Genomic DNA, 18191 nt, shown 5'->3' with positions numbered 1-18191 from the left:
ACCCCTGTAATGCTGCTGAAGTCAGTGTTATCTTGGATAATCTGCCCATGGGACTAGACAGTTTTACAGGTCTGACTTCCAGAGGGAATTCTGCAGTCACGATTCAGTGTTCTATGCCTCCTCCTCTCCTCACCTTTCTTCTCTCCATTTCTATGTTTCGTACCACTACGCAGTCACCACACCTAGCCTGCAGTGTCTCCAAAAGTTGCTCTCTTAGCCCTCTGTGTTGATCAATCTTATTTTCTTTTAAATTGCACAGAAGCTGTGTATTGTAGGACTTCTTATCTGACTTGAAGTTTGATCTGATGCTGTTAACTCATGCTATGTGTATGTAAAACAAGTTTTGCCCTTGACTTCAATGGAGGGAAAAGAGAATGGGTGCTGTTAATAATAATAGTGGAAGAAAAATACATTTTCACAGATTCCTTTGTTAGAGTCCAATTTAAGTTCTCCGACGTGGTGTTATCGAGGGCTGAGGAAGTCTCCTAATTAGTATCTTTTGTTAGCTGCAGAGCAACCATGCGAGAGGATAAGAAGATCTGACATCTTTGTGTGGCTGCATTTCTGATGTGTCACTGACATTGGAGAGATACATTATTGTCCTGCAACAAAAGCTTCACTTTTTCATTTTCAGCTTTGTCATATCTCCGCCAGGGAGATGAGTTACATATAAAAGTCTGATTGATATGGTGGCTAGGTCACTAGGGCAATAGCTTTGACGGTATCCCCTGTAGCAAATAAAAATTCTTCTAAAAGGATCTGTTCAGTTTGATACTGGATCCAGAGTAACAATCAAGGGATTTTTCTTTCTTATTTTAAGAAAAATTAATGTCTATAAAAGTAGTAATTTAATCTCCAGTCAGAGCAGAAAATAATTGCATCTCTCTGTTTTTATTTCAGGGGTCCTCAATGCATTCCCTTGCCATTATTTAAGAAGCCTCTACTAGAAGTCTCTGGATTGCATTTCTGAACTGACAAAAAGGCTTGGACTTCAAGATGCTTATAAAAGAATATCGTATTCCAATTCCAATGAGTGTGGAAGAGTATCGGATTGCCCAGCTGTACATGATACAGGTTAGTAATGGTTCAACCAGACATAATGATAGACCCAGACTGATTTACAAAAAATGGTATTTTGGTCTTCACGTCTCTGTGCAGAAAATGATGTCTTGAATAAGACGGTAATAATATGGAGTTTCCTGTAGACTTTTCAGCTAACTTTTTTAATACAGTTTTGTTTTTCAAAGGTATTTGACCATCTTTTTTTCAAATTAATGGCTGGATCCTACTGTCCTTAAACTGTCAAAATTCTGTCTCTTGAAAGAAGAATTGGAAGTAAAGAAATGTCGTACAAACTTGGGAAGTATCACACCTCACCTTATGTTATTCCTATGTAGGGAGGCATTGGGCCTTACTTCTTCTGTGGAAAAAATCAGTTCTTTATAACTTTCAAAGGGCAAACTAAAAATAGCTTAGCACATGACTTTTGTAACCAAACATACTATTTCTTTAATAATTGTATGTAAGTACACAGATGCTGTTAGCTTAGTTTAGGCACACCATTTAGTTTTTGTAAAAGTTTTACAAAATGTAAATGTTTTCATAACTTTTTAAAATATAGACAATGAAATGTTTGTTTTTTTAACATCAATCTTCAGTGCACCCCCCTAAAATTGGAAATCCAAACACTGCGCCTTATGATGGTACATGAGAACCCAGCACTGAAACTTGAAACTGCCAGTCGAATTTCATTGTCCATCAAGCTGAAGAAAATGCAGAAAGGCCTCAGTCCAGCAAAACACATGCCTAAATCTGAGCGCATAGAGCATGTGACCCATCTGTGCCTAGGATAGGCCACCTGAAAATGCCAACATTAGAGCAGGCTACAAAAGGAGAGCAGATTCTCCCAAACTGGTGGCCGACACTGCCGTTAGCTTCACTAACCAGTCATAAATAGTGCGTCTTATCCCCCACACTGGTGTTATCAAGAAGCTAAAAACAAGAAGTTACACAGCCCCCTTTATTGCATTTCAGTCTCTGGCCCCAGTTAGCAACTGGGTCCAATAAAGAGATAAGTTATTAAAACTCTAGTCCCTTTACCAAAAATGTTCTCCTGATCCATAAAGGGTCAGCAGCATTACCAGACCAGTATAAATTTGGATCTTACCCAAAATACCATGCTGCCAGCCAATCCCTTAGTAACTAAAGGATATGGATATGCATATGTTGCCCTCTATATATGTTTCCTATTTGCTGTATCATTTCTACCAACTGCATCTGAGGAAGTGAGCTGAAGCTCACGAAAGCTTATGCCTGCTGAAATTAAATTTGTTAGTCTTTAAAGTGCTACAGAACTCTCATTGTTTTTGCTGTATACAGACTAACATGGCTACCCCTCTGGAACTATAAAAGTAAAGGTTTATTATAAAAGGAAAGAAACAAATGAGAAGAGAAATGTTAAATGATCAAAGCAATCAGATACATACTGATGATGATGAGATACATACAAATGACTTTGAAGTCCATATATATCAGATTCTCAGCAGAATTGTAGAGTTTGCAGACTTATACAGTTCCTCTGGTGTACATCCTGTCCATCCAGTACCCTGGATGGGCCTCAGTCCTTTGTTTCACAGCTTCAGTTGTAGATGAGTTGATCCAGAGGTAGAAAGCAGGAATGAAGACAAGATGGAGATGGTGCAGCTGCATTTTATAGTTTCTGCCATGAGGCTTGTACTTCCTTTGTCTCAAACACAGCACATGGCATGGAAAAGCTTCAGAGTTCCCAAGGTATATGTATGTTCCTGGTGATTCATAAGATGTAGCCCCCGGATTCATGAATCTTTCACTGGATTCATTGTACATTTGAGTTCCCTTGATGGGCCATTAAGCAGGCTTAGCACTGCTGCCATCCTGTCTGGGAGCATGTCACCTAGAAACACAGCACAAATTTGAAATACAAATATACAATATATATTTAGAACACATAATATAAAACTGATACATACATATAAACAATATTATTATACTTAGCAAATTATAACCTTTCCAATGGTACCTGACACAGCATATTTTATAAGATTAATTGTAATTTTGCAATGTTGATATCAATAACATTATACATGTTCACTTATATTCCAGACAGCATCACAGAGCAATTCCATTTTATTTCAGCAGGACTTGTCACAGGCTTTGCTGGATTGGGGCCTAAAATGAACAGCATATATGGTGAAAATTTAATTCAGATATGATAAATTATTTTTATTATACTGGTTTTTTTATTTTAGTGTCCCCTTTTTAAAACAAAAAGAATCAGTCATTGCTAGACTTGACTACCAAGCAGTGCACATCATAATATATGTTCTTCAGCATTACCAAAGGAATGCTTTTCTCTCACATAAATACTTAAGTACGTATATAAATTGATAAATGGATCTGTACCTAAATATTAGCATAACTTAGTAAACGTTTTCTCAAGGGGTTGCATTTCTGTATGGCTTCTCCTGAAGCTAAAATTGTTTTGAAAAATGTCATAATTATTTTCTTGTGACTTTTTCTTTCAAATTTGAATTAAATGTTTAAATAAAAATCATACTAAGAGAGGGAAGTGTATTAGCTATACAAATGTAACAGCAGGCTAAGGAACCTGTAGAAGAATGGTCTCATTAGTGGGAGAGATTCAGCATGCTCTTTGTTGAGGAAAATACTTGAATACCGTATGTCATTCTGGTCACTCCATCTCAAAAAAGATATATTAGAATTGGAAAAAGTACAGAGAAGGGCAACAGAAATGCTCAGGGGTATTGAACAGTTTCTGTTCCAAGATTGGAACTGTTCAGTTTAAAAGAAAGATGACTGCCAACAGGCGATGTAAGTGACACAGTGTTTACACAGACAGTGTGTCACCCTAACTACATTGATCTGAGCACTATGCCTTTCATGGAGGGGGAATTAAGTCAATGTAATGGGTGACTTACATCGGTGGGAGCACCACTGTAGTATAGATGCTTACAGAGTTAGTTCGACGTAAGCTGCCTTACATTGAACTAACTCTGTAGTGTAGACCAGGTCTTCCCCCTTCACATAACACATGAACCTGGAGTCACCCAATGAAATTAATAGGCCTTAGGCTTAAAACAAACAAAAGGTAGCACTTCTTTCACACAATGCACAGTCAACCTGTGGAACTTGTTGCCTGGGGATGTTGTGAAGGCCAGAAGTATAACTGGCTTCAAATAAGATAAGTTCATGGAGGAAAGGTCCATCAATGGCTATTAGCCAAGATGGTCAGGGACACAACCTATGCTCTGGGTGTTCCTAAACCTCTGACTGACAGAAGCAGGACTGGATGACAAGGGATGGATCACTTGTTGATTGTGCTGTTCCATTCATTCCTTAGGAAGCATCAAGCCACTGTGGGAAGAGGGGATACTGGGCTAGATGGATCATTGGTCTGACCCATTGTAGCCATTCTTATGTTCTTATGAGATACATCCTCTGGCTAACAATATTGTTGAATCAGAGTTGCTGCCAGGTTTAATACTTTTGACTGTGGAACATTTAGTTAGTGGAATTCTGCTGGTGTTATCTCAGAAGCCACAAACAAGATTTTATCAAGTTAGTACAGAGCAGCTGATTCCATTTAATTGTCTAAAACCATTATAAAGTGATATTTAATGTGTAAGGGCTAGATTCTACCTGTAGGCACTGCCTTGAGTGAGAGGTGGTGTGTAAATGAATCACCCCAGCAATATCTCTCCCCTGCTGTCCCCTTGCCATAATTTGCCGCTGGATTGTGCCCCATGAAGTACAACTCCCTCTGCATCAGTCCAGCTGTACTGTGTTGGTGTGTGGAAAGGTGGGTGGAGCCAAGGCTCCAGCCATTCGCTGCCTGTGCATTCCAGCAGGGGAGTAAGTGAGCTTGTTTTACTCTGTGTCCCAGATCCAAGGTCCAGCCTGCAGAATGACAGAAGGGGGGTGGAGATCCCTTACTCCCATATACTTGTATGTACAATTAGTGCAAGGCACAATCTAGCCCTAAGAATGAACGTAAGCACATCTGATTGAAAATACCTATCTTAGCTCAAGATGTTTTGAGAAACTCTTGGGATAAAATGTTAGAGTTAAATTCCCTTTTCTTTACTCTTGTTTTGTGAGGGCTGGTTCCATCGGTCCTTGAAGTCGATGGAAAGACTCCCACTCAGTTCAGTGGGAATTGGCCAGGTCCTCAGCACATTAACTGCCTCTGTAAAAAACACAGTTTTGTCCTCTGAGATATAAATCAGGGGATGTTAACTCCAAAGGAGAAGGAGAGAGCCTGCGAGACTTTTCTAGATGTTTTTGGAGTGTGGTTTTTAATACGACCCTTTTGTCTGACCACAGAGGAATCAGTATTTTTATTTTTTATTCCTTTGGAATGTGTAGCCCACAGGAGAAGATTTTTTGTGAGCTATAGCATCTAGTTGGCGAGCATTTTCCAGGGAGAGCAGCAAACTGAGATGTCTGTATATAATAGTAATGTAAAACCATTTTTTTAGGACGGAATGATTCAGAGGGAGACTTTTCCATGTTCTGAAAAGATACTGAGCAGCTCTCATCGAGAAGGGATTATTCTTTTCTTTTCTTCCCTTTTATTAAAATGTGTCCTTAGGAGCACAGAGCCTAGTTTTAAATTTCATTTGTTCTGCAGAGCACTGTACAAATGTTGCACTAGAGTGATAATCATACTAGTTCTTAAGAGAGGAGCTAGATCTCCAGCATTGCAAAAATGAAATATGTAGGACCCATATAGGAAATTTTGTTCATGCAGAGTAATTTATCTTCAATGAGATTTAAATACATGATTGACTTTAAGCATGTGCTTTGTGGCTTTGGTGAATAGGCATGGGATTATTCATTAGCTAAAATCAAGCATATGCAAGTCAGGTCTTTTAAAAGCAAAATAAAGCTTTGTTCACAAGTGTGCCCCATTGAAGTCCATGGGTAAAATTTTCAAAAGTGCTTAAATCTCATGGGAGTTGGGCTCTTAAGTCACTTAAGCGCTTTTGAAACTTTCACCCCATGACACTACTTGTGAGAGTGTTTGCAGAATCAGGCCCAAAATAGTTGCAGTTTTTTTAAAAGAGGAATTTCCGTTATTTCGTTTTTCCTCCTTATCCACACAGGGTATGGAGAGGCCCACCTTTACATTCTGAAGGAGCTGCTCCTATTGGAATTCTTGAAAAAATGCCCCTTCAGTTTGCAACAGACAGGATCAGTTCATGCAGAGAACAAAAAGTTCTCCTGACTGCCGCTTCTCTTAGAATGTGTGGTAAATGTACTCTAGATAGGAGCAATAAAAGTGGTACAGGATGAGATTTTGTCATATTAGTTCTTGGCTCTTTCTGTGCTATTGGCTGCTCAGGGCAGCAGTAAATCATCTTGCATCTCCTGTACTTCTTAGTACCTTGCATCTCCCACATTTTCTGGGTTCCCTGCTGACATTTAAAGTTCCAAAGGCTGAAGTGAATTAATGGCCAGTTTCTTAGAGGCTTGTCATATTTCCCTTTAGCATCACTTTTGCTGCTTCTGAATCCTTTTGTGCAGAGACAGTGGTTTCAGTATTCAGAGTAGCACTTAGATTTTTCAATAAATAAGTTAATTTTATATTACATCAATGAGCTTAATGGATCCTTGACCTGCTTGCCCACTCACAGATCTGAACCAAATTGTTTTTTCTCTATTAGATTTGAGACTCTGTCAATATAAGTATTTCCATGGGGAATCTCTAGCATGACACTTGTCAACGTGTTCAGTTCAGGAAGTCTTGTAGCATCTGTAATGGAGCAGGTTGAAGTATATTCTGCTGTATTTACAGCTCTCTCTCATCTTCACTTGTCATCAGCATTTTGATGACGATCATATTTCTTTCTTATTTGCTCTCCAAATTAAAAAATTCCAACAGTTTCATCTAGACTTCTAACCAATAACCTTGCTTTCTACAATAGTCTCCTTTATTCTGGTGCATAAATCAGGAATTGAGAAAATATTTCAAGATAGTGAAATCATTCTCAGAACCTCTTTTCTACACATTATTTGTGTCATTTTCATATTAATTTCACATTGTCCTTTGATTTGACCAGATCATCTCTTTGCATCAAGCTTCATATGTTTTTAAATGAGATCACAACAGATATTTTTTTGTCCGTTACAAATGGTTGCAGCATCAACCAGCCACAAGATGGTTGGGGGAGCAGATATAAAGCACTTCATTTGTATGCTACCAGCATTCTCTCTGCTAAGAAAACAGAAATGTGATACAGACTTATTCACAACTATCTCCTGCTGCCAAATGTGAAGGTGCTGTAGGTGGATTTGCTCTTAGTAGCCAAAGACTAATAGCTTTGCACAAGTTGTCATGATGAGCTTGTGGAACTGGAATCTGGTGTGGGAAACAGAGAATGCCTATCCTAGCAAAGGAGGGATACAGTCCAACAGAACTCTTCAAAAGCCGAAGGCTGGAAAGGAGAACCACCATCCCTGATGGTCTCTGTGAAATGACTCACTCTATGCTCAGAATCTCAAAGTGGACATTTCTACTTGGAAAGAGATCAAGTGCGAGAAAATGTCTAAACCAACCTCCTTTGATCTTCAACACAAAATGCTCACAATACTTCTGCTTAACAGCCTTCACAGCATACAATAAATCTGAGTTGAGGGTTAAAATAATTGTTTTCATTTTTTGCCACTTCATACCATGCCGTCAGTTTAAAACGTCTTTCTAATTCTCTTTTTCAAGCTTCTCAGGAGTTTGCCATCTCTAATTCTTATCAGGGAATTGACAGTGTTATTGTTACCCTCAACAACCAACCATTTTAATCTTGACTCCTTTTTGCTGGTTCGCAAAAGCTTGTATTTTGCTGTCTCTTGACCCCATTCACCATAAAGATCACTGCATCGTTAGGTAAAGGTCAGTCCATTTATCATCTCCATGCCATTTATTACTGGAGTTCCCATATGCCATGGAATTCCATGAGATCCTCGCTGTTGTGACCCTTAGAGGAAAGAAGAGATTTCCATTTGATATTAAATTTTATTTTTAAATCAAAGAAACTTTCTTTCATTGTAAATAACCGTGGCCCTGTCTAACTCTAAGCAGTTTCCTGTGGCTGGCTGCGACGATCTTCCTTGGAAGACTGTATATTTGAAGCATACTCCCTCTTCATCTTCTGGACCTTGACAGTTGCCTTTTGAGGATGAAAGTTATTTGAAGCTGATGCATGAACTCCTCAAACTAAGACTCCTAATACTTGGTATTCTCTTCGGCACTTTGGGGGTCTGATCCTTCAAGGCACTCCATTAAGGAGATGAAGATGATTTGTAGCACCTAGAAGCTAGAGTTTGTTTCTGCTAGGCATATTGTGCAGAACACAATGAACTCTGCAGCTCTTCTCACCTCTTAGAATCAGCCTTTTCACCCAAGAGTCTCAAAGCAGTTCAGAAATGTTAGCTAAATAAGCTTCATAACTCTCCAGGGGGCACTTGTGCAGAGTCCAAAAGCAGCTGTGGCCTGAAGCCTCACCATTGCTCATGGCCAAGTGACCCTACAGCTATTAGTGTCTTGCCCAGGAAGTTCAGCTGAGATTGTGGCAGTTTAAAGCTGTTTTTAAAAAAAAACAACCATGTGAAAACAGCAAATTATGGCCGTACTAAATAAGCAAGTCAGGAAGCAGGTTTAGCCCAGCTCAGCCAAAGCAAAAGTGGGACATCAGCCTTTAGTATTCAGGCCACTGTTTTCTAGTGTAAGGCAGTATATTTTGCTATTAAGTTGAGACAATGGCCACTGTCCTTTATTAGCCATTATACCTGGCAATAACAGAGGGCCTTCCCACGTGAAAAGCCAAGTTGGTCTTTAGTTCTATTTGAGAATTCTGGATAAGTGCCAGAACTTGTCCCTGGCATGAAATGCAACGTTCCTCTCTCACTAGTTAATAATAATGCGTTAGTTTTACACAGTTTCACAGCACTGTGTGGCCAACACGCCTCACAGCATACCCTCATAATACTGGTAAATAAGAATTATCATCCCTGCTTTGCAAATAGGGACATTGAATGATGATATGAATTGTCCAAGCTCACCCAGAGAATTTAGCTGGGTATAGAATTTGAGTTCCTAGCCTCATACTCAATCTGCTAGTTCATTTGAGGTCATTCTTTGGTAATCACATGTTTTCCTATGTTGATGCAAGTCTTTACAGCTGTCATCTTTTGAATGATCTGGCAGGACTTGCAGTCAGTCCTGGAAACTCAAGTTATGAAAACCTCAGATCTTATCTTATATTTTAGCTCTGTTGGTTTCAATTAGCTTTACCTGATCTCATGGGCTTTCTGCTGGATTCATGGAAGGAAATCCCTACTGAGATGCGTCTCGATGTCCTTTCCATTTCACTGCAAGTTCCTTTTTGCTAGTTCATTCCTAATTTGGCTTGTGCTCAGATCCTTTTGCACATTGACTTGCAATAATCCTCCCAAGTTTATAATTTGCTGGCTTCTTAGAAAAGCAGGCAGTGCTTTGAAGGGTGAGAATCTTATCTCATTTGTGATGCGGCTGTCTACTTAATTGGTATTGATTCTTTTTTTTTCTGGAGTTTGGTGTTTTTCTTTCTCCATATATACTGTGGATTCTGTCAATCTTCAGTTGTCATTTTTTTTGGCAGTCTTCATCATCTGGACTAGACTATTCTCTGAGATGCTTGCAGCTGCCAAATAGTGTCTTGTTGGTTCTTGAAAATGGACTTGAAGCAGTTAAGTGTGTGTTTGTGCAATGAATTCCTGGCACTGTCTGATTTCTAGTGGACAGGAGTCCAGATCAGCAAAACCTCCACTGCATTTGGCACTGGCCAGTCCCTTGTGCTGATAGGTCAGCAGATAGGTGAAGGACGGAATAGGTTTGGAGAAAGAGCCACCCTTTCATCTCTGGATGTTGGACACTGCAGAACAGAAAGGAACACTGGCAGGAGCAGTGTGGGTGAAATTTGTGCATACGTTATATCTCATCTACAGGAGAACTCACTTTCCCTGTTATCAGTGTGGCTTGTTTCACTAATGCTACATCTTTGAGTTGCCAATGCTACCCCATACTTATCCTGGGCTTCAAACCAGTGCTCAATATTCATGCTGTCAATCCGATCCCTTTGTGTTTGTGTTAATTGTCTGACTTCCAGTGCCATGCCAGTGCTGGATTCTCTTTCCAAGTCTGTCTCTAGCATGGCACAGATTAAAGCACCCAAGATCTGACACTGACTGTGAAGGGTAACTGTTTTCTCTGGATCTCTTTTTCTTTTTACATCACTGATTAAGATGAAGTTGATCAGTTTTACATACTTGGCGTGTGGAGGATGGACATTTGTATATTTCTGTTTTGAAGGCAATTGCCACTAATCAGTACTGTTATACAACAATAGAAGAAGAAGAGGAAGAAATGCAGGTTCTTTTCTCAGAACAAAAAACTGGTCTCATAACCAAATCCACATTTTCAAGCTGCTACCTGCATAATGTTGCCAACCTGAAGTGCTCAGAGATCTTTTGTTTGTGGGGTTTTTTTTTATTTTGAGGCACTAGAGTGCACTCAGGTCATGTTTTCAAGATTTTCTGTGCAGCCCCAACAGTGAGAAACATACTATTTTAAAATGAAAGTTGAGAGTCTCACATAATCGCTTAATTCCAGGAAATGGGGGAAAATACCAAATATCGCACGACTCGTAATAGAACAGCAAGAGTTGGAAACATTGGATGGTATTTGTTGTCTTTCTAAAAGCCCCAGCTCCTGGAGTCATGTTGGTTTGTGAGAATCTCAGTTGTTTTTTTAATGAAATTGTCTAGCTCTTGTGGTTGTGGAGAAAAGCTTTAAACTGTGATCTGAGTGTGCCCTCAAAGCTCTGAAACTAGAAGGCAAATAAAAAGAATCCAGAATTTATAACTTTCTGAAAATCTCAAGATTCTTGAGCCAATCCCATGACATTTTGGGCCCCGACTCGTGATTATTGAATGGTTGGGGTTGGCAATACTGTGTATACTTTTAAATAAGGAAAGTGTTTTCTTTTCAGTTGGGACACCTTTTATTTATTTTTTTAAATGCAAAATGTTGGTTGTGTTTGGTTTGCAAAATAGAAGGGAATAGTCTGAGTGTCACACTGAGATCCTGAAGTTCCTGCTTTCAGATCCCATCCCTGACACACTGAGTGCCCTTGGAAGAGCACTCCATCTGCCTACCTCAATTACTCCATCTGTAAACTAAGGATGGTGCTTTGTGGAACAGTTAATCTTGTGCAAATCTTTGAAAAAGAAAAAGCAGGACATAAATGCCAAATAAAATAAAAAAGCAGGAAGTGGAAGCTGGAAATGTTAACAGCCAATTCAAAAGACCTAGCATGTCAGGTAAGTAGATCTGAGGTGTTTTCATAATAAAGTAATTCCCAATTTGTGTTCCACTGGGGCAGGCAGTGCAGCTCCAAAAAAAGTATCATTGTGTGACTTTGCAATGCATAGTGATTTATGAACTGGTATGAGAATAGTTCTCTCTTAATGCTGTAAATTATTTATAGACTTGCACAATTGATTGCCCACAAAATATGACAGTGTTGTACTAAGAGCTCCATTAATAGCCAGGCCTGGTTCTAAATAATGCAGTGCTTATAGTACGTGTACAAATTGGGCTTGCACATACATCTATACTCTCTTGTGAAGGCCTGCTGCTCACAAGCTGGCCAAGGTATTCATCTGTGCTGTGCAACGTGCTGCAGGAGCTTCTACGATAACAGTCTCTTCCTCAGGGGCCAGGGTAACTGTGTGCCATCAGTAATGTGCTGCTGCTGCTATCATTATGGCATTCATCAGATTTCTTGCTGAAAACCAAGTGAGAGAAAGTTCTTGTGGTCCAGTGACGCAGAGCAGAATATTTTTACAAGCCCAAGCAGGAGCAACACTTCAGAGCGAAGTGAGAGTGCTGTCTTTGTCCTTCTGGTTTGGGTTCTTGCTCAGCTCAGCATCAAAAACCCAAATTTAACTTTGTTTTCCTAAATCATAGCTTGCATCTTAGCCTGAATGTTGTCCATTTTGTCGCCAGGTAACCCCTCTGTGCTAATGTACATAAGCTCCATTCCTCAGCATAGTGCTGTAAGTGGCCACTAGACAACCTCTTCAATGTCATAACAAGAGGATCGTGAACACCAGTGTGCTTTAATGGAACCAAACATTAAATACAGTCTTGGCAGTAAGAAATCAACTTCCTGAAGCTCCAGCCCAGTACAGAGATGAGATTTTTGGGAGCAATGCCAGGTTTTAATATGTTTGGCTGTTTAAATTATCCTTCCTATGTTTTCCAGTAGATGCAGGATGTGATCCATAGTTTATTTCAGCATCGCCACACTTCTGTTTTACTACTGAGGGAAACTCTGGGATAGGGCAGCTAAGAGATTTGTCCACGGGTACCTTGGGAAGTCTGTGGCCAACCTGGGAATTAGACCCCAAGAATACTGACCCCGTAGTCCTGTGCCCTAACCACAAGACCGTGTGTTATGAAGTTCTGTATTTTATTGACTTCCCAAGGTCACTGCCAAACTCTGATGTCCTGAGCCACTGAGCTGATGTTTTGATTTATATACATACAGATACAGTGAACTCTGTGCTAATGATCTCTGTCTTAATGGTCACTAAAATCTCAGTCCTCAGGAGAGTCTCCATATTAATAGCACTGTACTATATGGTCATCTTTTCTAGCAGCCTGACAAATAGCAGTCCCTTGGTGGTGGTGGTACTAGGTTTCATCCTATCTGTATATTTTTAACTCCCTTGCTTTGTAGATATCCTTCTCTGAGCATCCTAACATTTTGTCATCGTTTTGATGGAAGAGTAGCAATGATTGCACAGACTATATAGAGAGACATCAGGCTGAGTGCCAGTGGGTGAGGGGTAATGTCCAGATGCAACAACGCACTGTATGCTGCTCAGAGAGTGATCAAACCTAGAGAAGGGGCTCTTTAGAACAGCAGCCATTTTTCCTTTACTAATAAACCCCTTGTGAGTAACTTTCCCCTTCCCCCTGTGATTGAACGTTTTCAGATCCTCACTAACTATACAATATTCTGGGGCTAGAACTCAAAATACCCTTGTCAAATATCATGTTCTGATTTTCCTTAGAGTGACTCAAAGTAACCTCCCTTTGCTGAATATGTGTTAATGCTGCCTCTAACTGCATTATTTTTAGCAGCTCTAATTAGATTAAAATCATTTTGTGTCATGCATGGAGGATGCATGTTACAGCAGAAAGGGCACATGGAGACCTCCTCTGTGAATACCATTGTTACTGGTGGCATCGTTCAATTTGATATGAATAACAATTTGTGTGTAGCTCAGAAGCCTAACTGAAGATGGCCTAAACTAAACCCATTGGATTGCTGATGCAGTCCCATTGCCATGGAAACAGATGCTGCAGTTTAAAGTTGCCTGTATCTGTAACATGATGCATGCACACAAAAGCATGGTCTGATGGTGTCCATAACTCTTAAAAGGATATGAGAGGGATTACTGGAGAAAATGGGAAATCCCATTGTAATTGGATTTGATCGATAATGTAGGATCTGCTGGTTATAAGTGCACAGTAATTCATGGCAGACTCTGCATTTGGAGAAATAACAAAACACAAAGGTTTTTAATAGTGATTTGACCTCCAGCTACATTACTTCTAATGAGCATGAGCTCCACAGTGCATTAACTGTTTTTTTGTGTGTGACTTGTACAGTGCAGAGCCCAGTATCAATGTACAACTAATAGAGCAGGCTCACAGGTACTAATAAGACTCTCTGAGTTGGGGGACTTTTTCTAAGGGTGGGAGGGTGATCGGGAGACAGGATTGCTCCTGTGCTCTAGCCCAGCTTTACTAATGACTTGCCAAGTGACCTTGGGCAAATCCATTAAGCCTCCACTTAACCACCTGCAAAATAGAAATAATAAGACTTGCTTACCTTACAAACATTGAGCTGCAAACATTCTAGTAAAGTATTTTTCAGTCCTTTGATGAAGGCCCTGTATATGCTGCCAGCAGTACTGAAGAGTAAGGGTGGCCTTGTGGTTAAGGCTTGAAAGTTCTGGGTTCTAATCTCAGTTCAGCCACAGGCTCCCTATGTTCAAATAACTCAAATTTTTGGTGCTGCACATTCTCCGTTGTAATTCCCATCCTGTGTTGAGGCTAAATTCACTGATGTTTAAGAGGTAATCGAATGCCAGGATGATGAGTGCCATAGAGAGAGAAGCCCATCAATAGATAAACATTTAGTAATTATTATATACCACAGCATTCAATCAATTTTAATGCATTTACAACAGTACATATAACTTTCTTACTTCTATGGATTGCAGTTTGATCTTCATATTGTGTTTTAAAGTAGTCAAGAGAGCACATTATATGCTGATAAATTACAATTTTGGTTTTGATTTCAGTTACTTCTAAAAAGATTCCTTTTCACTGAGAGGTGGGCTTCCAATATTCCCTCCAATATGAGCCTAATTAGTATGCTTACATTTTAATTGGGTACTCCAGGTCCTTGATGGGATACTGGATGCCTTGTTTTAAAAACCCAGTTTAATATTGTTTTATGTAAATAATTCCCCCACCCCTTGCCCAGGTATTGTATTTTTAGGGCAAAATGACATTTTTTTCTCCTAGTTAATGACATGATTTTGGGGAATCTGCAGACATTAAGTAAATGCCAGCAGAGAGTGATACCTGGACTAATAGGTATCTGTATCCAGCAGACAAAAGGGTGCTGGTGGTGAAAGCAGATTGCTCATAATGAATTAGATGTCAGATCGAATGATCAAAAAGGGATAGTTAACAAAACACAGGGCTGACTGATACCACAGGAAGAGAAAGCTGAGGATAAAAATGATACACCCATGTGTAAGCATATAATCGCGGCACATGTTGTCAGGAAACAACAAATCTTACACTGGAAAAATGTATTAAAAATAAACTATGCATTAGTTTAAAGACCTTCCAATAACTGTATCAGTGGGCTTCTCTTTCCATTTAATTATGGCACCCAGCAGCTATGTCCCAAACCTTGTGTCTGTCATCATTCCATTTATTTGTGGTTCCTGGATGCTAGTGCTTGTAAATGGCATGGTTACAATAGGCCCAGATGCATGAGTTAGGCTCAGTGGCTCTGCTGCCTATTACTTGACCCAGCTTTTCCGGCAGCAGCTATAAAAAGATATTGAACACTCATCAAGGATGAGAGAAGAGGCAATTTTTCAGCTATAAAGAGAAGAGAGAGAAAGGAAACTTCATTTCAAACCGCGATGCTTCCTTTAAACTAGATCAGCGTTCAGCATCAGTAGTGATATGTGTAGCCCATCTGTAATATAGAACAGCACTGCAAAATAATAAAAAGGATGTGAGGGAAAACTAAGACTGTGAGTATATGTCTGTAAACCAGGAGTACCACAGCGCAGCCAAAGAGCCTTAAAGGCAGCTTACCCACACCCTTCACCTCTGCAGTGCTGGGACCAATCTGATCAGCTTGAGTTTATCCTTCGTGAACTCAGACCCTTTTATTCCGTGATCATGAAGATGCAAGGACCAGCTAACATGAGGTTGGCTTGTATTTGATTTCAGACCTCAATACTGACTGGTATGCAAAATAAGTGCGGCCATTGCTCCCTTTGGCAATTTTCCAGTGCATCCCCTGTGTTGCAGAGTTTGAGCAATCCCTGCTGTGTAAAACCATAGATAAGGCTGTTCATCCCTTCCAGCTTTCACCAGTGGCTGCGCAAAGTGCTGTGGTAAGTAGCAGGGCGGAAACAGTTACTATAAACTGCATTTAACTGTCTCCTTTCATCACTGCGCTTGCCTGTTGGTGGAACAGTGAAAAAGACCCTGGCATCAGGTGTTAGGAGTACCACAAGCACTGGAGAGAAGCCGCCGTAAATGGCTGAAATTAAACTCAGAGGGCCTCAGTGATCAAGAAGGAATCTTGGCCCTGCTTGGCCCTTGTTTTATTTGGCTGGAGGAATTGATTTTTTGTTGTTGTTTTTTTTTGTTTGTTTCTAAATTGTGAAAAGGACATTGGCAGGTTTGGTAAGAGTAAAAATCGATCTGTTGTGGACTGTAGTCTCTTGTATTCCCTCCGGTTTTTCACATGGACTGTAATCACTCTGTGACCAAACAAAAGTATGGTACATAATAGATACATATTTAAACTATGTAGGTGGAAAAGGGACCAATATTATCAATGAGTAATATTCTGAGATTTAGGGACTTGGTGCTCCGTAGCACAGGAGGGGAAGAAAAGATGCATTCTAGAACACAGTCAATCAGGGAATTAATTATAAGTCCAGGAAGATACTTTACTAGCATCTTTTAAAGCCCATTTGGAGCATTGTGTGCAGGCCTGGGCACTGATGATTCTTTTGGAATACAGTAGCATTGAATGGCCCCTACTGAAATTGAGACCCTATTGTGGTAGGACATTGGGGAGAGACAGTCCTTGCACCAATGAACTTACAATCTAAATAGACAAATGGTGGGAGGGGAAACAGGCTCCCAGGGAGGTGAAATGAATTGCTCAAACTCACACAGCAAGCTGATGATGGAGCTAGGAACAGAACCTAGTTATCTGGAGTTCCAGGCCAGTGATTTGTCTACTAGACCATGCCTCCTACCTTGATCCTACGTGCAATGACTGACATTCATTCCACCTCAAGAGAAGGTGCAGTTGAGGGCAATGAGGATCATTTAAGGTCTGGAAAGGAACGTCTTTTATTTAGCATTGTGAAAAGTTGACCTCATCACAACGTTTAATTAGCTTAAGGAAATTCTTATGACTTTATCATGAGCCTTGTGCTGTTTGGCGTTTTTCTTATAGCCCCAGCTCCTGGAATCATGCAAATATGTGAGAATTTCACCTTTCATTTATAAAAACATAAATGGTTTCTAGCCTTCGTGGTTGTGGAGAAAAGTTTGAAAATGTGGGTTGAGTGAACCCTAAAAACTCAGTAACCCAAAGGCAAACAAAATTGTTATTATTTTAAATAATGTTTTGGGGGGGCCTGTCTCATGCCTTCGATTGGCAATACTGACACAAGGCCCAGGAAAAAAACATTCTGGATCCCAGGGAGATTGTACTACATTCAATCATGACATAACACACATGATCCAGTTGGGAGCGATTGTGAGATGCTGTGAAATCCAGCAGCAACCTTTGGCAAAATTTCCCCTTCACCACACAAGCAATTTCGATGCTCTGTGCACGGAAGAGACAGCAGATGGATGGAGGGCAGTTAAGCTTAACGTGGCAAATGGTGATGGGAAGAGGGGAATAGTGTGGCAGTGTTTGGAACACTGAACTCGCCATTGACTAAGGACATTCAATGGCCAATAGTCAAATCAATATGAACTGTGGGGGTGGTTCTTGATTCCTTGGGGTCCCAGGGTGCACATGCTACAGTGGCAGGGAGGAATGTTTTCTGTCCCCTTTTTGGCTGGCCACCAGGATATTTTCCTTGTGGCTTACAGATGAAATTGCCCAAAAATCCCCTGACCCCAAACAGCACTTGTGAATAGGAAGGAATCAGTGTCTGATTGGTGATAAGATATTTCAGATCTGTCCAAACCACTAGTGACTGGTGGTTGCTACCATCTTGTTCAGTGGACTCTGAGGGTTGAGTTTGGTCTCAGTCCAGTTCCCAGTGGACAGTTGCCCACATCACACAAATTACTCCACATTGGAATCTAATTAGTACCCTTCCTCTTAGCCTAATCACAACAACAAATCAGCACTGGAATTGGCCATGCAGAATAAATTCCCATTCTGCTTTACCAGGATTAGGATTGTGTGTATTGGCAGGTCAGTCAGGAGAAGTTTGCGCCAATGCTCCCTGGGCTGTTCTTGTTCTGTGGGTAAAAAGATGCCTTCATTCTCCATGGCTGTCACTCTGGCACCTTCTACCAGCATTAAATTCACACATACAATTGTCTAAACAGAATTTTAAAAAATCCCAGCAGTTTGCTGTGATGGACTCTTCAGTAAAAGTGAAGCTGAATATCAAAACATCTGATCCCTGAACCTAAAGATAAACCTTAGAGAATTAAAGAAACGCTTTGGTTATTGTTCTCATAGAATAGACTGTGTCTTCATTATTCATGGAGACTAAGT

General features: G+C 40.2%; 1 protein-coding gene across 1 annotated transcript in view; it reads left to right on the top strand.

The window, feature by feature from the left end:
* PITPNM2 (phosphatidylinositol transfer protein membrane associated 2) overlaps window positions 1-18191 on the top strand; it is a 166318-nt gene that overhangs the window by 69560 nt on the left and 78567 nt on the right. The window contains 1 exon segment of the mRNA XM_067539649.1: window positions 901-1074. Coding sequence (XP_067395750.1) covers window positions 997-1074 — 78 coding nt within the window. The 5' untranslated portion in view covers window positions 901-996.

This window comes from Emydura macquarii, unplaced genomic scaffold (assembly GCF_026122565.2).
Source record: "Emydura macquarii macquarii isolate MOO-44397 ecotype Brisbane River unplaced genomic scaffold, CSIRO-AGI_Emac_v2 contig_554, whole genome shotgun sequence".
In the NCBI taxonomy this organism is placed as follows: Eukaryota; Metazoa; Chordata; order Testudines; family Chelidae; genus Emydura; species Emydura macquarii.
The sequence above is the reverse complement of the archived record's forward strand: the minus strand, read 5'-3'. Positions and strand labels throughout refer to the sequence as shown.